At 35.4% G+C, this 27350-nt stretch overlaps 1 protein-coding gene across 1 annotated transcript in view; it reads left to right on the top strand.

Moving 5' to 3' along the window:
* The window catches only part of ASIC5 (acid sensing ion channel subunit family member 5), a 33333-nt gene extending 8097 nt beyond the window's left edge, over positions 1 to 25236 (top strand). Inside the window, 7 exon segments of the mRNA XM_063107494.1 lie at positions 12925 to 12955; positions 12957 to 13157; positions 15097 to 15222; positions 17141 to 17290; positions 18533 to 18680; positions 22754 to 22843; positions 25046 to 25236. Of these exon segments, the coding sequence (XP_062963564.1) occupies positions 12925 to 12955; positions 12957 to 13157; positions 15097 to 15222; positions 17141 to 17290; positions 18533 to 18680; positions 22754 to 22843; positions 25046 to 25236 (937 nt within the window).
* The last annotated feature ends 2114 nt before the right edge of the window (positions 25237 to 27350 follow it).

Here is a 27350-nt window from a genome sequence, read left to right as displayed (position 1 = left end):
GATGGTATTTTAAAAAATTAATAGTTTACCCTACCTCTGTTAGATATGGTAAATACTCAGATGAAAAAAGAGTCAATATTCTAGAAGCCACAATTACAGAATAGAGACATTCTTAATTACAGGATATTGATTCTTCCCTCGGGGACAAAATCCTAAGACATTATCAGTAATATATGTATTAGAGATATTTTCAAATCCCAAATTCTAAATTTACCAGTAGATACTTTGGATATAAGTTCTTGAGCATCATATCCAACGTTGATCAACAAATTAATGCCAGATCAGGAAAAGAACTCAAGCTATTTTCTAGTTCTCAAAGCCAATGATCCTCAAATAGTTTAGCTCATGTGCCATATAAACAAACTTTGAAAAACTGTGTAATAAACTTGCATGTTTTAAATTGGCATCTACATTTTTAACCATAACTTTAAATACATTTATTTATTATTTTAGAAGATCAAAATATCATAAATTACACCAAATTATGTTATCATAGATATAATATGATAAATATTTTATAATATCATAAAATACATTTATGAGATAAAATAGGATAAAATTTACTATAATAGGAATAAATATTTCATATCATCCATAACATTTTAACTACTTTATTGACTAAACCATTTGGGAATATTATTCAAATATCCAAAAATCTGGAAGTCTTACCAACTAATTCAGTTACATTGTAGTAAAAAATGTTATTATTCTACTTCAGCCTTTCTTAATTCGGAGGATCTCAGCAAGGTACCAAATAGCCTCTGTCTAATGCCAAACTCCACCCTAACCAGAACTATATGTATGACAGGGCAAGATATTATTTAAGGATCCTTGATTAATTCTCAGAGGTGTCATCTCCTGAAGCAAGATACAGTTTATTTATTCATCTGTTAGAGTCCTGAGGTTGTTAAACTTCTCATTGTGTAATGGAGATGAAAAAAGGATTACCCAAAGCATCATGAATGAGATGAGAAGCCCAAAGCACTGTATGTCAGCAACTCCCCTGTTAGAAGGAGAAAACTAGGTAAAGCACCGATTCAAAGTTAGCTTCTGTTTTCAATTGTAAAGACAAGGAAGTTTCACAGGAAAAATCAGTTGATTCAGTTATTACAAAAACACAAAGACGTGGACAGTGTTACAAAAGTTATTTATGGCTAAGTATAGCTTAAACAATGGAAACTAGTAACATCAGTAAAATTAACAATGTGACATTCCAAAGTACAATTAGTGAAAAGCTAAGTTGGTCAAACTGTGCTCATTATCTAAAGTAGAACTTCTCCTTAAGCAAAAGGTGCATTCTTATGATAAAATTTAAGTATAATGATCTCTAAAGTTTCCACCAACAGACAGCTTGCCCCTAGCAAACATTTTTTTCACATCTTCCCCTTCAGCAATTCTTAAAATCTCTTGACAGGATCCATATGACAACCACCTGTTATCTCTAAAATCATTAAAGTATACAGTCCCATACCTTAGCTGTGATTAGAGTTGATTAGATGGGCAGTTGCCATCTGGCTGTAGGCTATGGCCTCCTACCCGAGGGCTTTTGCCCCATACATGTATTGATCTAAAAACCCTATTCTAAAAATCAAGTGAGAATCAAGATTTCTAACCCTCCACATTTCTGCCTATTTAATTATTTAAAAAATCAGAAGAGATCAAGGAGATGGAGTCAATACTGGAAGCAAGAACATTCTGATGAAGAGTCAGCATTGCTTCAGCTTGACACATCTATTGGAACATGGAACATAACAACAGTTTAATCACTATAAGAAAACACAAGGTACATAAGACACTAATTCCAGCAATAATCCAAATTCTTATGTTTAAACCAGAAAACCAGTGGGTAGGATTAAGCCAATGGGCCAAATCCTTTAAATGATAAATAGTAATCTTTTGAGCTTCTTCTTGAAGCTGTGTCATTTGTTGTTGAAGTTTAATTATTAAGTTTTGAATATCTTCATGTGAATCAGAATGAAAAGCTCCATGTAAAAGTCTTTGTACATCCTTCCATGTAGCAGAGGAATTAAAGTTCAATTTGAGATAGAAGCTCAAAAGTCATATTTTGAAAAGAGCCATTCTTTGTGCTGTTTGGATAGAATGAGAGCAGTTGTAGCTGTAGAGGCGGTAAGAATGTCCAAGAATCTCTTAGGGTGCACTCTCTCTAGGGCAGAGGTGGCTTGCTCCAGGGCAGAATTCCCCATCCATTGTCATGTGAGGTTAACAGGTAACCAACCTTCTACTCTCTGTTTTAGTATAATCACATGAGAAATACTAAGATTAGAGATATTATAGTGTAGAGGAGATGGAAAATACAGATGAATCATAACTTAGTCAAAGATAACATTAGCTATCCAACATAATTTATTTTCTGTAAAATTATTTGAACAGCAAGAGACTCAAATAACATCCAGACCATTTCCAATAGCAATCCGGGGGTGAGAACAAACAGGAATATCAGGTTTAGGATAATTGTTTCCCCATTTGGAATTTCCACTGACTCCTGCAGTTTGAATAAATATTTGATGTTTCACGGCTATAATAAAATTAAAAGCAGTAAAAATATGATTTACATACCATTGTGGTTGAACGGAATACGAAAGTTGCTAGCAGTAAAATTAGTACTACAATTGATTCTGCAATCTTATGATGGACCAGATTACATGATTAGATGAAAACAGGAGGCTCTGAATCTCCCCAAGTAAGCAGATCAAAAATGGGAGGATTCAAAACATGGGTCCAATAAATATTATCACTTACACAAGGCTGAATAAAAAGGAAAAGCCTGTATGTTATGAACAGGCATGTTACCTCTGGACCTTAGCAATTTATAGTTATGTGATTCTGGAGTTCTGGAATTGGATTTGTTCTCACATGGTGCCACACGGTAGGGGCACATGGCCTTTGCTGGTATGCAAAGTGGGCCTGTAGGATGAAAAACAGAAGACCCTCTTCCCCAAATTAACAATTTAACAGGTTCCAACTATTGTGGACCCATTGGTAGGTTGCAGTATAAAACCAAGGGTTTAGGTCTTTCCTCGGTGGGAATAAAATGTCATTCTATGGCTATTAAATTTTGAAAATTGTAGTTTAAAAAATTTTATAGTAAAAAAGGCCTTAAAGACTTGTTCATGAGGGGCCAAACCTTTCTCCATACTCCCCCCTTTTTTGTTTATTTAATTGAGATTAAAATAGACCAGTAACTCTTTTTACAATTGCCTGGCCAGTGGGGTTATATGGGATTCCTGTAACATGTTTAATATTTCAATTATCATAAAATAATTGAAAGTCATTAGAAGTATATGAGGGTCCATAGTCAGTTTTAATTTGAATTGGAAAAGGTACTTTAAAGTCTGGATGAGCAATGGGAATGTCATCCATGTAATGACTAATCAAGGCATCTGGAAAAGCCATACAAGCAGGGCATGAAGCACTATCTACGAAATCTTACTGTTAATCAAACCTTGAGGGAGGACTTTCCATTGATATCTTTGTCAAGGAGCTCCAGCATTAATGCTAGGGAGGGGAAATGCAAATTTTTCCCTATCATTTTTATGTACGGGAGTGTTAAAGAAACAATCCTTTAAATCTATAATCTGGGCTTGAGCCTGAGGGTGAGTGTAAGCTCCTTTTTCAATTAACATATTTGTACCGCAGTGACTGGGGCAGGCAGTGACAGGGCAGTATGGTCATATCTAAAAGCAAAATATTCCAATCAGATCCTTGGTAAAATAACCAGTGTTTCCAATTTTCTCTGTAGAAAAAAATATAACTTTAACATGCTTAATTTGCTTCTGTATTTAATGCTTGCTAAAGATGGGAAAACATAACTAACACCATTTTAAGTAAGGCAGGCCCAGAATCATTAAATTCCAGGAAGGGAGTAAAACACCACCTGATTCCAGGAACTGACTGACCAGTTCCTTATCTAAAAGCCACCTGGAAGATAAACGATTGGGAAATACACTATTCCTTATCGGTGTGCCAGCCAGCTAAAGCCCACCAATAAATCCAAAGGTCACCTCTGATAACTTGTAAACAGTAAACAACTCATCCTATTGTGAAAGTCTGCCTAAAAAAACTGTATAAAAAGCTCTTGTGTTAAAGGCTTGGGGTCGCTTCTGTCCAGGAGGCTAAGTGGCCCCAGCATGCTGGAATAAAAAAACCTCTTGCTTGACTGCATAGGTCTCTGTCTCAAGGTCTTTGTGAGGTGAGCCATCCCGACGTGTGGGGTTTGTGCATGGTGCACAGATCTTACATCTCCTGTTACAAGAAGAATAGATCCTTATTGAACTCATGTTAATTACTATATGGCCATAAAATGACAATACTCATGAGTAGTGTTAAAATCCTGGAGGGATCAAGTAGAGAGAAAAGTAAATGTTTTAATTGTTAAAACAAGCCAACAATGTTTCGAAATAAAGAAATGGTAAAATCCCATAATTTTTTTGTAATTAACTTTTGTTCTTTTGACCTTGGTTAGCAATTTTATAAACCCATTAGTTTTTTTTATTAGAATAAACTTTATCTGTTAATTTAAGACATAACACTTTAAAATTATAATTGAACCAAGATTATGATTGATGGCATTTTTATAAGACATAGATTTCTAAGAATATTGCACAATTTTGGAGCACATTCATAACATCTCAGTATTTACAATGCTTTCCATATTGCCTACTTTATCAAATAAGCCAATTTGTTTTGATACATCTCTTATATATATTCTTTGAGAAGTTCCAGGGCCCATGGAAGCCCTCAAAGTTAGTTCAAGCCAAAAGGTTAAGTTTTTAGAATTTGGTTTTGGAGAGTTTGTCAAATAACAAAGGCTGTAAACAATTAGTTAAATAAGATCACAAATTACTACAAAAATGAAACCAAAGTGACAAGGAATTTCAAAGGCAGAGAGCACAAGGAATTATGATAAAACATGAAATATGTTCCCTAGGCCAGTTATCTAAAAGATAAAGAAAATTTCTTACAATTTTTTATTAAAAGCAGTAAATGCTTTTAGGAAATTTGGTTGTTTCAATGCAGTAGAGCAAACTCTAACTCTATATCAGAATATTGGATATTTGGATATTGATATTTAATTTTTAGAAAAACATATATACATAATTTGTTTTTAATTTTAGCCAATTTAAAAAATTTCTTTATAAATTAACCAGTACAAACCATTATCATGAGTTACTCAGACTTTCTGTTTTTGTCCTATACTTCCTACTTCCTAAATAGTCAGTCATTTTACTCTAGGACAAAAATACACTGAATCAGATGCTTTCTCACATAAAAGTATTTTCTTTCCTTTTAGCCTTTCTAACCATAACTACATCTTTATAACCATAGCTTTCTTTATATCAACTCTTTTTCAAATAATTGCTTTTCTCTATCAATGTTAAATTGGTCTAATTTGCCTAAAAATTATATATAGAAAGGTTTTTCTGGTCTTGGCTGGGTTCACAACTAAAAAGCCTCTAGCAAAGACAAATGTGATCCTGTTTGATTATTAAACCCAGGCAAAGACATGTGCTGATAAAAACATTTTTATACATTCAGGTTAGTAAATGGGGGTCCATTTGTCAGAGCAGATTATACAAAGCCCAGTTTGAGTCTCAGCTATTTCTACCAAATAAATATTTATGGTTTTTCAGCCAAAAACTTGGTGGATTAAGTCTATACCCTTATCAGCTAATGTTAACTAGGGCCTTTGAGATATTGGGCATAGGTCCCCTTTCACTAGTCATCCTGTGTCCTAGGTATTCACATGACATTTAGGGCCATGTGGAATCCAGAGAGGCCATGTGGAGCTTAAGACAGAGGGCAGCATTTACAAAGATAATGTCTAAAAGATATTGTTTCTCCCAGCATGACTGGGAGGCAGAGCTGAGATAAGGAGGAGATGTATTGGGTTTTGTCCTGCAGCTGATGGTCCATGTGCTGTGGACACATTACATTCTCTGATCTTACTATGTCCCTTGTTTAATATCCAGAATTTAGAGGCTTAAAACCAAACACAAGCTGACAACAAGACATGTGCAGGGCTTTGGGAGAAGCCCAGAAGCCAGTTCTCTTACAGCTTTTAGTCCTTAAACAAATTAAGCAAGTATTAAACATATCACAAAATATGTTGATCAAAAAATTTAGGCAGAAGGTTTAAATCAAACTTTGAAAACCTATCTATTTTATCAACAATTTTAGAAAATTAAAGTCATGTAAACTTGAAAAATGTATTTATCTCCTCAATGAGCGTGCATTATTTATAAGCCAATTTGGTACCATGTGGACAATACAAACACACATATAGACATGAACATGTAGACAGCATATGTTTATGTACATATATATATATGTAGACATAAACAGAAATAAGAATTTTATAGGTTTTGTTTATGAGACAGATAAAGTAGAAAACTCACTAGTATAAAAGGACAGTCACATTTAAATTGTGTTTCTAAAAAATGTCAAAGCTTATCTGTGAGGCCTCACCCTGTTTTAGAGAAAGTAAAGTAACAAAACAGGTAGATTTTAGTCTAGCTTTTGTTTCTCAGATGCATTACTGAGCTTAAGGGCTGAGCCAATGAATAAATAGAGATATAGCCATTTGAATTTTGAGTTTTCAAGAGAAAGGCAGCAGACTCCAGAAGAGGTCCAGTTGGCGCACCATGTCCACCTTTCTCATGAGGCCTCAGAGTCTTTGGTGAAGAAGAGAAGCACATGGAGTTAAGAAAATATGCTCAAACAAAACCAGGGTTGCAAAGAAACTGTCTCAGGACATAGAGCTAGTTGGTAGGTGAAAACAAAAGAAAGATAAAGACTTGTTAATAGACTGAGTGGAGAAAATCATTCCTCCAAGGTATTGGACAGGATCCTTTCAAGAATGGTGGTTTTATGACGTACAATCAAGACAATGTAGGTCAGAGACTTTCTTTATGGCCTGCATAAAGACAGAAAGGTTGGGGCAGATGGAGGCGGAGGTGGTGGTGAGGATTATGCTTCATCTTTTTTGGTGACATAAACATATCTGTGTTTTTTGTTAAGGTCTTGAATAGGTCTCAAAGCAACTCAACATAGATTCCAAATCATTAGGTGAGAAGCCTTGACAGGACATATTGCATTTTTTTTAAAGCAGTGACCAATTCGTTCCCAATCCCTAATATCAAAACTTTCTTCTTTTGGGTGCCAAAGGCATTGTTGTCTAACGACCAATAATTTAAGAAACTATCATTCATTTACCTACAGCCAGCTGATTTAAGGAGACATTGGAGTTGTAATTTATGTTGAATCTCCTCTTTAGTTAAAGAATTTTTCATATTTAAAGAATGAAAGTAAGAGAAAAGAAACTTTTGGGTGAAAGTCTAGCTAGACACTGCTGCAGGCATGCAATGCTAATTGAAAGCTGCCTGTGATTCCCTTACCAGGATAAGTAAATGTCCTTTTCCTTTCCAAGGCTTGGCAGGTCAGTCTCTGATCCGTGGAATCAGAATGCCTCACACAGGGCACAATTTGTTACACTTCTCACTGTGTAATGGAGATGAAAAAAGGATTACCCAAAGCATCATGAATGAGATGAGAAGCCCAAAGCACTGTACCTCAGCAACTCCGCTGTTAGAAGGAGAAATCTAGGTACAGCCCCGATTCAAAGTTAGCTTCTGTTTTCAATTGTAAAGACAAGGAAGTTTCACAGGAAAAATCAGTTGATTCAATTTTTACAAAAAGACAAAGACATGGACAGTGTTACAAAAGTTATTTATGGCTAAGTATAGCTTAAACAATGGAAACTAGTAACATCAGTAAAGTTAACAATGTGACATTCCAAAGTACAATTAGTGAAAAGCTAAGTTGGTCAAACTGTGCTCATTATCTAAAGTAGAACTTCTCCTTAAGCAAAAGGTGCATTCTTATGATAAAATTTAAGTATAATGATCTCTAAAGTTTCCACCAACAGACAGCTTGCCCCTAGCAAACATTTTTTTCACATCTTCCCCTTCAGCAATTCTTAAAATCTCTTGACAGGATCCGTATGACAGCCACCTGTTATCTCTAAAATCATTAAAGTACACAGTCCCATACCTTAGCAGTGATTAGAGTTGATTAGATGGGGGCAGTTTGCCATCTGGCTGTAGGCTGTGGCCTCCTACCTGGGAGCTTTTGCCCCATACATGTATTGACCTAAAAACCCTATTCTAAAAATCAAGTGAGAATCAAGATTTCTAACCCTCCACATGAGGTTGTTACACTCCAATAAGTGTTCTATGCTGTTTTGTGATGGATGACAGGTTAAAGTGTCTCATATATGGGAGAAGAACCATTGTGAAGGGAAGATCTGGAAATGTATTCCCTTAAAATTCTCTGTGTGTGAGAACATTCAGGCATATGCACATCCCAGTTTGACAAACATCGTTCTAAGCTTCATCATCTCCAATTCACTTGAGAAAAAAATAAGGCTTCACATTGCAACTTTAAGTTACTAGAGTAATGACTGGAAAAGAAGTCTGCTGATAGATCCCAATGTCTATACTCCTTCTGCTAAACTACCTTATCAGCAGGAAATGGATACCCGATATGAAGAAACTCTGCCAAGGGACCTTGGATTATTAAGGAAGGTTGACCTTTTACAATAGGTGCCAGGGACCTACCCTGTGCTTATGAGAGTGAGAGCACATCATTTCTTAATACTCCCCTTCTCTATATGACAAAATTATTTTCAGCTATAGCCATGAAATTAAACAATTGATAACAATTGATAATAACAGCCTGTATATTATATATTCATTGCAATAAAATGTTAAAAATTAAAATAAATATTATAGTACAAAAATAAAAGTAATGCATTAATATTTTTTAATATTAATGTATTTTTTAAGGGACATACTGGATATAGTAGATAATAGCTCTATGAGTCAATTTGTCAGCTTATCTGCAAATTTGTCAATGACCTCCTCAAAATTAACCTTCTTCGTATACTGATGTTCAATAGACATCACTGCCAGATTTGTCAATCGAGCTTCACTCACAGTTTATTAAAGAATACTTGTTAATTTTAATTTTGAGAAGTTTCTTTTACATGAAAAAGCAATAGTTACACAAATAGGAAGACACACTCATAAAGTTATATTTGTCAGAGTTTCATAAAAATAAAATTTTACAATAGATTCTAGAAAGAGCAATACAGTTCATCATTTTCATTCTTTAGAATTGATTCCAGTGGCTTTTAAATATCTCTGTCAAAAATTTCCACTAAAAATATCTTCACCATGAAATTGATCATAAATGTTCATTATATTTGGTAAAAATATCTGAAATTTGTTTTCTTCTACTGAAATCAGAGATGAATGTAGTGAGTACTGGTGTTATTGAATTCACTGTTCTAGAATGAGTAACTCAAGTTCTGCTTCTCTATTTTTTTTTTTTTTTTTTTTTTTTTTTTTTTTTTTAAAGATGACCGGTAAGGGGATCTTAACCCTTGACTTGGTGTTGTCAGCACCACGCTCACCCAGTGAGCAAACCGGCCATCCCTATATGGGATCCGAACCCGCGGCCTCGGCGCTCCCAGCGCCACACTCTCCCGAGTGAGCCACGGGCTCAGCCCCTGCTTCTCTATTTTTATAATCACTGTGCTTCTTTGTTTATTCCAAATTAGTTTAAATGCAAAAAAAAAAAGAAGTGTTAATGCATTTTTAATAAAAAGTAAAATTATAACTCATAAAAAAGTAAATATATGCCAAAGGTTTTATTAATTAATGATGTTGATTGGGGGGAAGAGGAATTGGTAAAGGAACACGAAAATCAACTACATTGTCTATTGATAAATTAAAATAAAAAACAAATAAATAAAATACAAAGAAAAAAAAAAAAAGAAAGACAATGGTAAGATGTTAAAACTGGCTCAATAGAGAATCCAAAGAGCAGAACTTTTCCCCATTTTCCTATTAAAGCATGGTATACTTGAATCTGTCTTGGCAGGACTCAGTGAAGGGCTAACTCCTCCATCAACTGGGACTTCAGATGAAACTGACTAATTTGGGTCATATAATTTCGGAAAGTGCATTTACAGCCACTAATATACCAAAAAAGGGGAGATTTAGTAATTAGTTATCAGTTGGTAAATTGTTTAAACAAATCAATATACTTCTATTATCATTATTTCATATTAGGCTCTTATAGAAAATGTTAAATAGAAGAATAAGGCAAACGCTAAGCAAGATTTCTTAAAGGATAACTTGGAACGGTTCTGAAGTTCAAATTAAAGTTGAAAACAAACTGCAAAACACTTTGGTTTTATGGTGAATAGTCTATCTCACAAAAATTTCACATCCTTATTCCTAATATTGTTAGACTTTATTCATTAAATTTAATTCAACTACATAAATTACCCTGATGATCTCAATTATTATTAACATAATAAAAAGAATTTCAAAAGAATAAAATTAAGGTGCTCTCCCTTTTAACTTTCTTATCTATTGCGTTTATACCTCCCACAAGTTGCAGGGGCTCAGGGGCAGTCGTGGGCCCCAAACCTCCCAGTAGCCCCTTTTATCCCCCCACCACGGGATGAGCAAGAGAGGGAACCAGTAGGATGACTCCTGCCACCCTAGGAGAGCCCGGGAGGAAGGTGAGGATGCCACCCGCCTACTCAGCCCACAGAGAGACACTCAGACGTGGCAGGGGTTCCTTCAAGCAGTTCCGTTTATTTTCACACAAGCACCTGCTTTTATAAGCATATGGCAAGGGGATTTCCTAATTTCAACCTATCATCTTAAAGGTCATGTGAACATGCATCTTGCTCTAATGCTTTGCTATTGCAATCACGTGGTGAGCACGAGCGTGGAAATATCTTTTATCCAATAATTCTGAACTATGTCTTTCCTTGGCCACTCCCCGGGGGTTTCCGTCAGGCGCCATCTTTATCTCTCCTGTCCAGGCGAATGTTTTCAACAGATTACATACGCGTCTGTGAGTGGGGTCGTGGCTAGTTCTCTGCCCCAGGAGGAGGTGTGTGGCCTCAATGCCCCAACAACAAGTGTGCTAACTTCTTCAGTTCTGGGCATAAATGTTTTGAAAATAATCTGGGGAACACTGTGTGAGGTAGGGCTGACTCTCACCTTGTGCAAGATTCTGAAGTGGCAGAGCCTTGGAGCACAGCCTTGGTATCCTGTCAGTCAGTCAGAGTAGATGTAGCTTAAAGTCCATCTTTCAACATAGGGTTAACAGATCTGTTGCTAAGGTAAACTGTTAACTCCTCAAAAGATCACCATAAATACTTTTGACCAAAAAAAGCAAGGTTATTTACACTGTAGTTAGGTAGAATGCCACCTAACTTAATAGTATCTCAGAATGTGGACGTCAAAGGAGGATATTTACACAGTTTTCGGACCTGGGCTGGCTTTGTAAGGCTCAGAGCTGGTTAAGTAAGGTATTATATTAGATGCTGATCATGAAAACAGTTTATCATCTCAAGGAATATATAATGTTGGTTTGGGATTTTATTTTAATTTTTTGTTTTGCTTATGCCCTACCTTGACTGGGAAAGGATTTACTATTACTTTTATTACAAAGAAAAATTATATATATATATTAAAAGCAATATAAAGGAAAGTTAAAATGTTGTCTATAAAGGAGGTCCAGGAAGGATACACAAACCACATACTGCATGACCCTATATACTTATCAAGAGTCGACCACACACTCCATTCTATCTAGCAGTCAATTTGAAAAGAGAAGGTTTGTTTAGTTTCAAGATTTATGAGATCCAAAATATGAAAGTACCAATCACATTTTGAAAGGAATGTAAACCATGCAAGTAAAGAACCACACATAATACAATGCAGAAATTTCTCAGCAAAATAAGATAATTTTCAAAGTAATATAGTAGTTAGATTAAATAGATTACTTCTGCTTTGATTGCCAAGAAAATACATTGACAATAATAAGGCACTTGTTTAATACTTAACACTCCCTATATTCCAGGCATCCTTGTAAATGTTTTCAGAAAAATAATTAACTCAACTGTCAAAATAATATTTTGAGGTAGGTTATATTAACATACAGCAATTTTACAAGTGAGGAAACTAAACACAGGAAGATGAAGAAATCTGCTGTCATATTTTTCAGTGGCTCTAACAATCAGGGATTGATTGGAGAAACAGTACTGCTATGAGTAAAATAGAATAAGGATTTATTATAAGCTCTGCTCAATCACAGGGGCTGGGCAAGCAGTCTTTGTAATTCTGTTGCCTCTGTTTCTGGTGCTGGCCGGCAGTCAGAAAGGGACATGGATGTCAAGTGGGGACAACAAACAGAAGCTGCAAATGGTGTCTCTTTTTCACTTCCTCCTATCTTGGTAGGGGTGACCTGAAGGTCAGGTTGGCATCTTCACCAGGTGGCAATCTCAGTTGGAAGAGATTGGACAGGAGTTGGAAGAGTTACAGTCCTCCTGCTGTGCCCAAACCAACAAGTACAGTTGGCAGATCAGTTGTAATGTTTTGCGGCTCCTGCCCTATGATGAACTTAAGAGTGTAACCAGATACATACAAGAAAGAGAAATGTTGGGAAATACGGTTTCAGCTTCGCTAAGTGGACACAGAACAAAGCCATGGCAATAGCAGAGCTGGGATTCGAACCCAGGAAATCTGGCTCCCAAGTGTAGGTTCTTAGCCACTACACATTACCACCTCTTCTTTTGAAGGAAGGAAGAATTAGGTCTTGAAGATTTATGAGGATTAATCCAGATCAGAGTCTGGAAGTTATTCCATGTACAAATATAAGATAAATTGTATGATGTGTCAAAAACCTCCTTGCTTGAATGTGTTGCAAATGAGGGAGAGCGTAAGAGAAAAGAAGGAAAAACTGATGAGTCCAAATTTTGGTCTCTGCTGTAATTACAAGTTATTTTATTCTGACTATTGCCTTTATTCCTACTAATAGGTTCCAAACAGATGCTGTAGTTGGTGTCATTTTTTTTCTTATGGCATATTGTATCCAAAGTCCTCCAGCATCAGGAAATCGGTGACAATTTTACAAGCTCTAAAGAGGTTGTTGATTTTGTTGCAAGTCACCCAAACTTCAGCATTACAGAGTTTGTCAGGAACAATGGGTTTTATATCGACGATAGCACTTTGTTGAAATGTGACTTTTTTGGAAAGCCATGTGTCCCAAAGGTAGTGGTTTGATATTTCTCCAAATATCATCAATATAATAAGCTATTTATTTTACTGTTTCACACTGAGATAATATTTACTCCCGTGGGGAATCAATCTAAATTTGCTCAAAGATTCTATTTCATTAGCTCTGTCTTATGAGATTAGGAAGTGTGGAATACACAAGAAACAAATTTTTTCTTTCAAGATGTATATAAGATAGAGAACAAAAAGTTTGATTGCCTTTCTTGCAGCACAGTCTTTCCAAAAGAAAAACAGTTTAATATGAGGATATTTTAATTTTTCTCACTCATCAACAAACAACCTATTCCAAGATAGCATTTTTTCGTCATTAAGCAGCCATCACTCTGTTTTTTATGCTTGTGGTATTGCATGAGGGCTATAGAAAATAAGAAGGCCCCAGCATTTAACTATGCAAGTTATATGTATGTATACATAATGTATTTATGTATATATGTATTCACTCATAACAGATAAAATCCTGTTTTTATTACTCAGATAATTAATCTACATTTGAGATAAAGTGCTGGATATATCTGGAATCTATTAATAAAGAGATATGTTCTCACTTATTTGTGGTAGCTAAAAATAAATAAATAAATACACAAATAAACTGGGGAGTGGGGAAGAAGACACAACAATCACAACTCCTTGAAGTTGATATGACAAGCGAGCAGAAAGGAGATTGATGGGAGGGAGGGGGGAGAGGGAGGCGGGAGGCAGGTTTCAGTAATGGGCCATAGTAATCAACCACATTGTATATTGACAAAATAAAATAAAATTTTTAAAAAAATAAAAATAAAAAATAAAGAGCTATGTAGGCAATTTGATCCCATATTTCCTGTATTAGCCATTCTGTAGCTTGTGCTGTCAGGTGATTCTAAGTAAAATTCACAAATTAATTGTTCTGGGATACAATTCCTTATCCTTTTGGTAACTTCCCTCAGCACACAGCAAACAGGAAAGAACCCCTGAGAGGCATTTGAGAGAGATGAAGCCCTGGTTTAAACTCTTAATTTGGAGAAGAAGCCATTTTATGTTGCTTTTTATGTACCAACATGTTTAAACTCACCGAGAAATTTTGTATTAGAGATGACTTTTTCAGTTGCATATTATAGAAACCCAATTCTAGTAAGCTAAAGGGTAAAAAAAAAATGAATTGGCTTAATTAACTGGGAACTCTAAGAGTAGAACTGGCTTCCAATAATGCTAAACCAAGAGACTCCAAGACTCTCATTGAGATTCTGTCTTCGGTTCCATCTCATAAGTCTGGATGGCTTCTTTGTATGAGTTCTCCCCACACAGAGCTAACATGGCTGCTGCCAACCCTAGACTTTCATTATTACAGTTTAGCACTCCAGTATCTCCTTTATAATTTCACGGAAGAATCTGATTAGCTCTACTTGGGACGCATGTCAGTTCCTGAACCAGTCACTGAGGCAATTGGGTGGGGTTTGAAGACTGGCCCAGCTTATGTCACATGCACACCTCTGCAGTGGAAGTGGTTGGAGGAGTAGGGTCAAAGCAGCAGACCAATGCAATCAGCTGACCCACTGTGACCATACAGGACGCAGGGGAGGTGTCCTCAAGGAGAAGATGGTGAGGAGTGCTTCAGACTCCACAGGTTAAAACATACGTTTCCATGAATTCTCAGTAAAACTTAAAATAAGCAATTTTTTAATTGTTGTAAAAACATGCTTAATTATATATGAAAGTGTCTCACTTAAATAATCACATGAAAATTGACAGGCACACATTTAAAAAATGAAAACTATCATTGAATACACATATAAATCATCGGATTGTCTCTTCTTTTTGACATTTCTGCATTCTCACTAAGACATCTGTGGATCTTAAAAAAAAAAAAAAGTTGTAGCAATTTAAACTTTAGAAGTGATGAAAATACCTGTGTTTTATTTGGTTCATTTTTATATTGGAGGATTTTGCACATGTCTTCACTGAATATGGGAGTTGTTTTACTTTTAATTATGGTGAAAATAGCCAAGCAAAGAAAAAAGTGAGTGTCTCTGGAGGAGGCTTAAACTTGCTCTTCAATGTCAATCCGGTATTGAATTCTCTTCAACCTAGCCAGGGTCCAGACAAACTAGAATGGGCAGGGGGTTCAATAAATGTGATCAGAATATTTTGCTCTGTCAAATAGTACCCACAGGTTGGATATTATTGTGGGTTGTGTTCATTTAGCCTAGAGTCCCATGGATTCTATTGACTTAGAGTTTAAAGGGCAAAATTTTAAAGCATAACCTGGAGATTTTTAGCTATCCTATTATTGTGACACAATAATTCCACTAATGTAACTCCAGGAAATGCTCATGCTACACAATAAGGAAAGCAGAGATTTCTAAGTTGCAATGTATATAGTTAATTTAAGATGACTGTGCACTTTAAGTATATCTTTTAGAAAGATATTTAAGTAAATAATGCATATTTTTTAGAAAGCAGCTATACATACACAAAGTTAACAAACCATAGAATGTATATCTGGAAAAGTGAGGAAAAAATAACTGTGATGTAAGGAATGTTGTATACATGGAATTTGCCTAAGCCTAAATTTTGGCAAGTTGTAATTGGCCTGAGAATTTCTAAGTGTTTAGGCTTGGGAGACAGATGTTCAGATACCTAAAACTGTAGTGGTGGTACCTTCAAGGGTGCCTGGTATAGCTCTCACCCAAGGTTAATTCTCATTTTATGTCTTGCATAACCACTGCTAGTATTAAACATTTAGAGATATTCTACCCCATTACTGTGGAGTAGAAGTAAAGGAGGATTTACAAAAGTAAAGGAGGATTCTGAAATGCTGATGGATTAAGTATCCAGAATCACAAAGTTAATGACAAAAATGAGAAATAAACCTTTTCTCCCTGAATCTGGCCAAACTACCCCATATTTCAATTCAAATGAATTAAGCCATTGGCTACTTTTAAAGAATTTCTGTTACGGTATTCTTCATAACGTCCACCTGTATTTCATTCAAGATATTTTTCTTCATGTCCAAACACAGTTCTGCACACTGCAATGCAGATACTTACCCATTCGTGTACATATATTTGATTAATATTTTCAAGTCATTCAAATATTAGCCATATGGTCAATTCAAATGTGACATTATAAATTTTACAAACTAGAATTTCACTTCAAATATTATATTATGAATTTTATAAACTAGAATTTTCCACATAGTTTTAGAATGTAAACTGAAACCTGCAGATTCAATGTAATGTTCCATAAGTAAATGACACAGATTTTTCTTCAGACTAACCAGTTAAATGTTTCTTGGAAGGTTATAACAAGCCCAGGAGAAACAACATTCTGAGTTATAAATGGAATATTAAGTATTTTAATTAAATATAGTTATATATGCAGTTGACCCAGTCACAGAAAAATCTTATATTCTGAAGTCCATTCTTTCTCCTTATAGCTTGAAATTACAACTAATGACAAAGTCGTTAGATGTTTAGTCTTAAATTTCTTCATCTGACGTAAAATTAATATAAAAATAGCATTGGTGTTAGAGAAATAGTGTAAATCTTCATTCCTGCAGGAAATGAATTTGAATTTTAAATAAGGCCAGGGATTTGAATTGCAATGAGAAGAAGGCTAAATGATTTTCTAAAACATATAAACCATATAGAACAGCCATGGAGTAAAATATTAAAAGGCAACTAGTTAAAGAGAGGGCCAGAGTAAATAGGGTTATTGAAGTTATATGTACTCATGGCATCGTCGAAAGTTTAAATGATCCATGAAAAAGTGTTAGAGGCCTTGAGCTATGATTAAAAAATGAAAAATATGTCTTAGTTGTTTAATTTTCACATCCTTTATATGAAAAGAGATTATACCCTAATACGAAATATTTGATTTTAGATAAGCCAAATGCTATCATGAGATGATGAAACTAAATCCTAAACTTGTGTCAATTGAAATAATCAATTTGAAATTTGGGGAAAAATGTATTTTTCTTTCAGGAGAAATTTACTGATAACCCAGGCCTTGTTTTTGCTGATGCTGGGATCATCTTTGCTGTTCATTCACCACAGAAAGTGCCACAGTTTGATGGTTTATGCTTGTCATCACCTGCAGGAATGAACGCTCGTGTAACAATTTGCCTAGTGAAGGTAAGCACGCATGACAGGTAGACTCAGGGAATTAGGTGGAGTAGTGAATGTATCAAATGCATAAATAATACTTTTCACTAGAAATTCCTTTCTCTCATGCCTTTAGAACACCGCTGGAAAATCTAAAGTTTCAGTTCAGATTCTTTTCCTTTATCTGGATGCACATATGCATATTTAGCAAAAAATGGTGAATTCATGTACACAGTATAAGTGAAAGCTGGGAAGCCTGTCACATCCAAAGTAACTTTAAATTCCATTAGAAATGGGAAGAGTCATTAAGTACGAGGAGACACCAAAGTTGCTGAACTATGCGTTTTCTCAATGGGACTATTTAGGAAAAAAATAAAATGGGAAGAGCAGGAATCTTGGAATCAGGCTGGTCTGGCAGGTTTCCACAGCCACTTGCTCAGTAATTTCCTTAATCAACTCCCTGAATTTAAATCTTCTCTTACACATTTGAGGGAGAGGGTAATATTTTCCTTTCATGATTATTATGAATTTTACGTGAAGTAATAACATAAAGAAAGCACTTACCATGTTGTCAGACAGATAATAGGAGCTCAATAAAGGATCTTTTTTTGTAATTTTGGTTACTGTTTTCTGAGTGGGCTGATTAATATTGTAACATAACATGTACATTAATAATATTTTTTCCTTATATGAGTTAATTGTTAGAATATTAGTCTGTCTGACTTTATTGATGAACATTTGGGCAACATGTTAAAGGATCACTAGGATACTTACGTACAGGGACTTTCAGGTTAATAGAGTAAGCAAATAGGCAAATGGAGTCAATTAAACAAAATCATTTAGTAGCTTCTCATTTATATGTAGCTTTAAAAAAAATTCTGTAGCATTTTCTTTTCAAAACAATACTCTCAGGTGTTCTTTAAAAGTTAACTGGTAATGATTTGATTTATATCATAGCTCATTTAAGAGAACAATTACTTCAAATGGACAGATTAGACATGTATTTCTTTTAAAAAATAAACTACTAGATGTTTTGAAATCTGTTGTTCCTACCCAAAGTTAATTAACTAAAAGATTTATTCAGGAATCCCCATTCAAATTTGTATGATTTGATGAAAAAAACACCAAAATATTTTTATAGTAAAAAAATGTTTATAGAAACGGTCAAAGAGATCTGAGAGAAAAGCAAAATTATTTCTCAGACTGTCTGATGGAAAATAGGTGGATTAACTTAGGTACATCTCCTGAATCAGGTGTTCATTTTATCTTAAGACAGTTCATGAAGAACACCCTTGGGGAGAATGCAATCCTAACATCAAGCTGCAGAATTTTAGCAGCTACAGCACTTATGGTTGCTTGAAGGAATGCAAAGCCCAGCACGAAGAAAAGCACTGTGGATGTTTGCCTTTTCTGCTTCCTGGTAAATAAAGAATGAGAACTTTCCCCTTACTTTAATCACTAAATATTCACTTAATTTGAACCATAGCCAATCAACATGTTAAATCGTTTTCCATTCTTATGAAATTCTAGTCTGGAAAATCATCCACTTGCCAAATACAACCTCAACTGACAATTTTAAATAATGCAATCATAACAGAAATTTCCTGAGAAGAAAACTGTGTTATCAGGATGGGTTCTCAATTCTTATTTCCAAAGGTTAAAATTGGGTGCTCTCAAATATCTAAAACTGCACATCAAGTTTCTCTCAATGTGAAAATTTCACTGTTGGGAAATTCTTTTCCTTGTGACTTTGACTGTACAGGAAACTTCAGGCCCCCTTTGTTTACAGTTTGAAACATTTCCAGAACCACTGCTATATGAGGCAAGTATTGAAGGAGGCAATAAAGCTGGATGGGTTAAGAGCTGGATCTGACCCAGGCTGCTGATACCAGCTCCACAATTTTTCATCCAAGTTAAATCATTTAACCTCTCTGTATCTCCTGTAAAACGGACAGAATAGTAGTGTCCTACTTTATAGGATTGCTGTAAAAATGAAATCAGTATGTAAGTGGTTCCAAAAGTGTCTGGCACTTTGGATATTTTTATTCAGGTGTCCTTCATCCCCTTCCACAGCTTATCTATAGAGAAATCTGCAGTGCATTAAGGGCAAAATCAGTTTAGCTCTACAAGTTTGCCAGTATGGGCCATCTCTCTCTCTCTCTCTCTCTCTCTCTCTCTCACGCACACACACACACACACACACACACACACACACACACCCTTTCTTACTCTACTTTCCTTTCTGTTTCTCTTTCTGTCACATTCATACACACATGCTCACAGATGTACTGATGCTACCTCTTTCCTTATAACAACACTATCTACTTGGTAAACTACTTCTGGGGATTTCCAGAATCATCTCTCTCTTCTTTCCGGAATCCAGATTATTGATCTCTGACCCCTCCAAAAACTACACTCTGTAATATTACCAGCTCTGGATCTAATCTGTCATTCCCAATTATATTGGTGTATTAGTCACCAATATACGTATACCAATTAGTCAACCAGTATATTAGTATTGGTATACTAATATACCAATTAGTCACCAACAGTTTTGTTATACTATTACTTACAACAAAATATATGGAACTGGGTAATTTATAAGAAAATGAAACATGTTGCTTACAGTTTCAGAGGCTGGAAATACAAAGTCCAGGGAACATGTCTGATGAAGGCTTTCTTTGGTGGTGACTTCAGTGACAGCAGGGTGTCATATTGTGAAATGGTGGAGCAGAGAGACTAACCTCCTCATTCACTGTGTTTTTAAAGCCCTTCGAACCACGCCCCGATCACCATTATTAATCCATTCACTATGGAGCCTTGTGGTCCTACATCTAATCATTTCTTCAAGGCCCCACCTCTCAATTACCATAATAGGATTTCCCACCTTCAACAGTCACAGTGGGGATTAAGCCTCAATGAGGTTGGGGACATCTAATCGATAGCAATTGGCAAAGTTCCTAGAAACAAGTCTGACTTGATTCACACCAAATAATGTTTATAATTTAAAAATGTACTATTTCTTAGTAAACACAAACTGAATAACTAATATGGACCAGAAACTAGGCAGTGTGGACCTGAATAAAAGTGTAAATTGTGGCTGAATTTAGGAAAATTTCATTAGTAAAACAAGTGAATTTTTAAAATTGTTCTGTTTTAATATAACAAATTTTGAAATAAGAATTGTAGGAACATGTTTGCTTTATGCAAAACCAATTTATTCCGCTTAATGTAGCACTCACGTTCAATAATTTGGAAGCATTTCTGTAGTGTTTCATAATGCAGAAAATACTCATTCTTTTTTGTCTGATCTCCTTACCCTTCCTTATTAAAACCCAGATTTTATTATATGAATCTTCTTCTCCTAACACAAACATTCTGAAACTTAAGTCCTGGACAATTTCCCTATCGCCATGAGGCACACAGATCCAGTGAGACCCAAATTACTGAACAAGTCAGCTCCCTGAGAGAAGTTGAGTAAATATCACAATATTTTTGTGGGGGAGGAATTTATCTTCTCTCAAAAACACAGATGGATAATGCTTGAAAATGATCATTAATGTTGTGCTTGGGAAATTAAATGATATTATCAGTGTGCGTACAAATTGGAAGCATTATGGAGGACCAAAAGATCGAAATATTACTAAAATTTCTGAACTTCCAAGACAACTTTATTATTCACATCACTTTGTCAACTGCTTTGTTATTTGTAGATATTAGTATACCCTCTGATTATCTAATGTAAATTTAATACATTCTCCTGTTGCCAAGGATTAAACCAATGGAAATTAAGTAAGCATATAAATGATGCATAATGTATTAAGTATATTTGGAAATATTGATGATTTTGAAAATCATCAACAGTAAGGAGAGTGGCTTAATGCCATGTTTATTACATATATTAAAAAGCACCACATAATTCCAAGCAACTTTGCTAATAGGACTCATTCTTAATGACAATTATTGTTGCTATCTAAAAATCATGACGTGGTTGGTTTCTACCTCAGCTTATAACACAGACGGGTTAATATTCATCCACTCATTTATTGGTTTCATCTTTAATTCGTTCCCTTGTTTGTCCATTTTACAAATATATAATGAGCACCTATTACATATTAGGATTCAAGGTGTATTCTAGGTATGAGGGATGCCTCAGTGTATGAAAGACAAAAAGCTTTCCTTGTCATGCTTATTTCTCTGGAGTGGAGATGGACAATAAATATACAGTAATGTCAGATGGTGCTAAGGGTCGTGCGGGGAAAAGGAGCAGAAATGTTTTCCGAGGAAACCAGAGTCAGGGAGGACTGTTCTCAGGGCTGTGGATTATGATCAGGAAAGGCCTTCCTGAGAAGGTGACAGTTAAGCAAAGACCTAAAGCAGTAATTTTCAAAACTCCATGGAAGAGTTTGACTTAGGGTATATCAGAAAGTCTCAGCTGTAGGAAAAGTTGAGGCGGAGAGTGACATGACTTGGCAAGTTGCAGAAGCATATTGTGGCTATTGTGTGAAGAAGAGAGCGGGTGTATTTGCTGAGGTGGGGTGCATTAAGGCTAGAAGCAAAACGACCAGTCAAAAAGCTATTGCTAAAATCTGGGTGAGAGATAATGTAGGCCTGGGAAAAGGAGGTAGCATTGAATGGAGTGAGAAGTCGTAGGATTCTAGACATGTTTTAGAGATAGGACAAGCAGGATTTCCTGATGGATTGGCTATGGGGTGTAAAATTTTACATTATAAATGTGGGAAATATCAAAAGTTTGACTTGGAAGATGTTACATTTGAAATAATTATTAGACATCTGAGTAGAAATCTCAAGAGGCAATTGAATATATTATGGAAGTTCACAGTAGAGGTCTGGGCTAGAGACAGAGAGAGGGTCTCTAAGACCACATAAAGAGCTACCATTTTAAAATAGTGTTTAGCCACTCTGATGACATATAAAGATTTTTAGAAGACATTAAGAAAACAGGATTTTTGCCCAAACATATTAACCATGTAAATAACTAATATTTATTGAACACCCTGTATATGCCAGTTTCTGGCCAATTCTTTATATACATTTTTAGATTTCTCCTTATAACAGCTCTGTGAATCCTGACTATGAATGAGGAAACCAAGACCAAGGAAAACAATGTGATTTCTCTAGGGCCACATAAGTAACAAAGGACAGAACCAGAATTAAAATTAAAATTAAACACATATCTAAATGCTTGTAAATACTTCTGTCTGCTTGGTAGATATCTACATTTAATGTCTTTTTCTCAGAAATGAGGCATGGAAAAATTATTGGAGCTGTGGAAAAATTATGTTTCCTAAATATCAGCATGACAAGAGTGCCTTCCAAATGATGTTAACTGTGGTTAATATTGAATATGTTGCTGTGTCTAATTCGACACTAAACAACATTTGAACCAAAAATGAATATTAATTTTGTCAGATGGGAATTGAAAGTCATGCTGATAATCTTGAGCTATACTAACAATTTTTATCCCTAGAGAGAATCTTGAAAACATTGAAATAAAGTACCGTGATTTAAATTATAAAATAACCCAGCAGCAAAAAGCAGTGAGTGTGTCCTAGTCACTTGGTAAGTGTTGTTTAGTTGTTCCTCAATTTTCTTTTGTTTTTATGTTTTTTATTATTTTTTTTCCTTTCGTATTTAGGGTTTAGCTCATCAATAGAGGAAAAGAATCAATAGTACTTGTCATTCGGCCACTATTTACGTCTGAACCTTTTCACTGCCTAGAAAACACTGCCGGTGAACCTCACAGAGGCTTTGGCAAAGAGAAAGCTGGTGTTCATCATCTCACACTCTTGCTCATGTCACACTTCCTCGGCAGACTGTTTCCCTCGTCAAGTGACTGCTGGAGTGTTCCAGCAATCTCAATCTGGGTGGAATTTTAGTAAATCACCTCCTACCTCCACACAGTACTCCATTTCAGGGTGGGTTAAAAAGAAGGACCAGAGTAAGCAAAATCAAGCTTTTAGTTTACAACCACTGTCTGCTCTCATCAAATAGTCCTGTTCATCAGACAGTCCTTAACAAACTTAACTGCTGATTTCCTAGATATTTCCTAGATCTTGCTGCATGTTAGAGAAACCCATGTCAGAAGAGGGCATTCAAGTCAGGCAAAAGGACAGCAGTCAGACATAGCATCTGAGACCCTGAGTAGGGAGGAAATATGCAAATTACCCAAAGCTCTTGGAGAAGCCTACATGTCATTACCACACTTTACAAAAATAGCATGATCCTAAGAAAGGGCAATGAGATAAAGATTAATAGTGCAATCTGTTTAAGAAGACAGAGCTAGAACAGTCAAATTCAGAGTAGAAAGTAGAATGGTGATTGCCAGGAGCTGGGGGAGAAGGGAGATGGAGAGTTAGTGTTTCATGGGTACCAAGATTCAGTTGCAGAAGATGAAAAACTTGTGGAAATGGATGGAGATGCTGGATGCATAACAATGAACATGTACTTAATGCCACAGTACACTTAAAAATGCTTAAAGTTGTGAGTTTTATGTTATATATATATTTTACCACAATAAAAAAGCACAAATGGGGCCGGACCTGTGGCTCACTCGGGAGAGTGCGGTGGTGGGAGAGCTGAGGCCACAGGTTCAGATCCTATATAGGGATGGCCGGTGCGCTCACTGGCTGAGCGCAGCGCAAGCGACACCACACCGAGGGTTGCGATCCCCTTACCGGTCACACACACAAAAAAAAAAAAAGCAAAAAAAAGCACAAATGATAGAGATAAATATAGCCTTTAAAAACATCAAAAAAGCAGTGTTGTTATAATATATTTTGTTTAAATTAAATATTATAAATGCATAAAGGAAATATAGATTGGACACAAAGTCACAAATTGCTTGGAAATTAAATTTCTGGAAAACATCATCATCCAGTAATGCCATCTGGATGTCACATTTCTGCTCTTCGTTTAACACATGGAAATGAATTTGTAATTATCTAGTATCTTTTATGAATTTTGTATCCTCCAAAGTCTGTCAGTTATTTATATTTTTGGAAACAGATATAATGCTTTCTTTTTCTCTCTGCCTTTTGAGATGATTTGTATGAATATTATTATAAGATATTACTAATTGTTATTACTTTATTCCAAATTCTAAAATAATTCAACTAACCCATACTTATATAACATCAGGTATGATTAACTTATTAGATCTGTCGGGTCTGCCGCCAGCCGACCCGAACAGCCATAGCCTTGTTGCTTTTGGTGGGCGAGAGAATGGCCGGGATTCCTCTTTCCCTCCTGTCCCCTTTGGAAGGAGACGGGGGAAGAGAGCCGTGAAGAGAGGTGAGCACAGCCGCCGGCCCCAACTAGCCTGGTTAAAGGACACTCAGACACGGCGGGGGTTCTGTCGAGCAGTTCCGTTTATTACCACACAAGCACTTGCTTTTAAAGGCAAATGGGGAAGGGAGGTTTTTTACATAATCTTATCAGCTTAAAGGTCAAGGGCATGCATCCTGTCTCAATGCCTAGCTATTGCAACCACACAATGTTCACGAGTGCGGAAGCACGTATTTGGCCAATAAGGGCTAAGGCAAGGTTCCCGCAGGCACTCCCACCCTACTTCCTCCCAGGCCGCCTTAGGCTGCCACGTTAATATGCCCTTGTGGGCCTATAATGACGCCACTTGTAATGTCACTTAAGGTGGCGTTAGTTTTAAGGCCTGACAAGATCAAATAATTTAACTTCTAATAACGTTTAATTTGCTTTTTATGGAAAAAACAATGACATTCAATTTCTTTGTTGGTTTTATTACAGCAAATATTGACGGTCAGCTGGGCCTATTTTGTGGGGCCAGTATGATTACAATTATAGAAATTATTGAATACATAATCACCAATTTCTAGTGGATGTGCATTTTCTTTTTGCTGAAGATACCTGAAGTGACTCAGTGGGCTCCTCCTCCTCAGAATCATCTGGGGAATAAAGATAGGATAGAGGAATGCTAACGTTCACTTAGAATAAAAGGGTTTGCTTTTCTCTTCATGGTACCTTAAGATTTATCATGACTACTCCATTGTTATATAACTTTACGTTATAGTTTTGTGGGTTCAATAAAAACTACTGACGATATCTATCCTTTTATAAATCTATCTTTATGTGTATTTATTTATAGGTACAAAAATAAGCACTGCCTATTTTATTTTCACCATTATATTTCCAGCACTCAGAACTGTAGAGTTTATGTGGTAGGGCTTTCATAATTTTTTTCAATGCATGAATGCTTATGTAATGGAAAGAAGACAGTTTTTATGACTAAACATGTAGATTAAACCTGATAAATAAACTGTCGAGTAGGAGACAAAGTACTTTCTCATTCAGGAAATTGTATATACAATTTATGCTTTGTACAACTTCTGAAAACTTTTATTTTTACTAAGCTTCGACATGATTTTTTTTTCTGTCTGTAGAGCTCTAATGCAACTAGCTTTTGAAGGGGCAGGAATCTATATTTTCTATACAGGTGAATACTTAAATCTAATTGAAAATAAAACTAAATCTGTAGTATATCGAAAGCACACTGCATTTTATCTTTTTTTTTCCCCCAAGTAGTTCTATGCATTTATTTAATATAGAGAGTAAATTCAAGAGTTGCAGTGTTCTCACTACCTCTCAGGCAATACACCTATTTTGGGCTCCACAGAATATTTAATCAATGAATTGTTCAGAAGCCTTCTCAAATATATTTAAGTAATAATAATCAAGTCAAAGACTTCTAACCCTGAATTTATTCTATGTAGTGTTGCATTTTCTTCCAGGCCACATGAGAATAACTCCTGAAAATCTTGAAATGATGTCTTCAAGCTTAATGATCAGCAAGTGCTGGTGCCATGGGAATGAGCCAGTGCAATCTGATGGTACTCAGTCAAATTAGGAATATGCCTATCTCATGACTCAGAAATCCACATCGTTGGTAAATAGTCCAGAGAAATTCTCCCATGGAGATGTGCCATGCAGCTTCTCACTTACTGCATTGCAATTTCTCTACTTAGCCTAAGCTAAACCAAAGAGGTACTATTCTTACGCTTTTTCAACATATGGAAAAATCTTGAAACAATTTGCATTTTGTGTGATTCATAGAAGAAGGATACAAATTCCTGCATTACAAATTATAAGAAATATTAAGTGTTTCACATGACTTTCACTAGTTCATCTTCCAATATTCCTATGCTCTGAAATTTGCTATATAGTATATAGCCAATTATATATATATATATATACACACACACATACATATATAGTGATATATATATAGTGATATATATATATAGTGTGTGTGTATACATACATATACATATATACATATATAAATACATATACATATACAAACTATATATATATAGTTTGAAAGAAATTAAATGAGATTGATGTCATGGAAGAGTTATCTAAGGATGGAAATTTTTAGAATTCAAGTCTCACTTCCCTTAACCCAGATAAAAAACCCTAAACCCTGAACCCTAGAGCAATGATGCTTGTCAAGTATATAAGATATGAGATTGATTTTCATACCCTAAAATCAATATGGCAGAAGCACTCTGGGGAAAAAAAATGAGTATTGATGATCTGATGAGATTTTAATGCCAAATGGTTCTCACCCTACCCGTGACTTAAAGTATCAAAAGCTCTAGAACAGATTGCCAGAGATAAATGGTATCCATAAACTTTGCCTGACCCCTGAGATACTGGCAAAATGGATTGAAATAGAGACACTGAATGAGGGAAGAAATGCTAGAGGTAGGATACCCTTGTATCCACTAATCATTTTAATGAAAGTGCAATCACTAATGAGGTAAGGGAAAGAAAGTGAAACACAAAACAAGGTAAATTGAGACTGGTATTTGAAACAAAAAAATATGAGCTTCATTATATGCCAAAAGTCCTACTGGGAACTTGGAAAGACAGAGTATTCCATCATGAGGCTACTTTATGACCCTTTATTACTAAATGCACCATCTAAATATCATATAGAATTTTCATCTACTTTCCTTTATAAAATAAAATAAACAAATAAATATTACATACTATCAGACAGTCCAACGGAGAATTGGACCACTTGGCTGAA

Source organism: Cynocephalus volans, chromosome 9, assembly GCF_027409185.1.
Source record: "Cynocephalus volans isolate mCynVol1 chromosome 9, mCynVol1.pri, whole genome shotgun sequence".
NCBI lineage: Eukaryota > Metazoa > Chordata > Mammalia > Dermoptera > Cynocephalidae > Cynocephalus > Cynocephalus volans.
The sequence above is the reverse complement of the archived record's forward strand: the minus strand, read 5'-3'. Positions and strand labels throughout refer to the sequence as shown.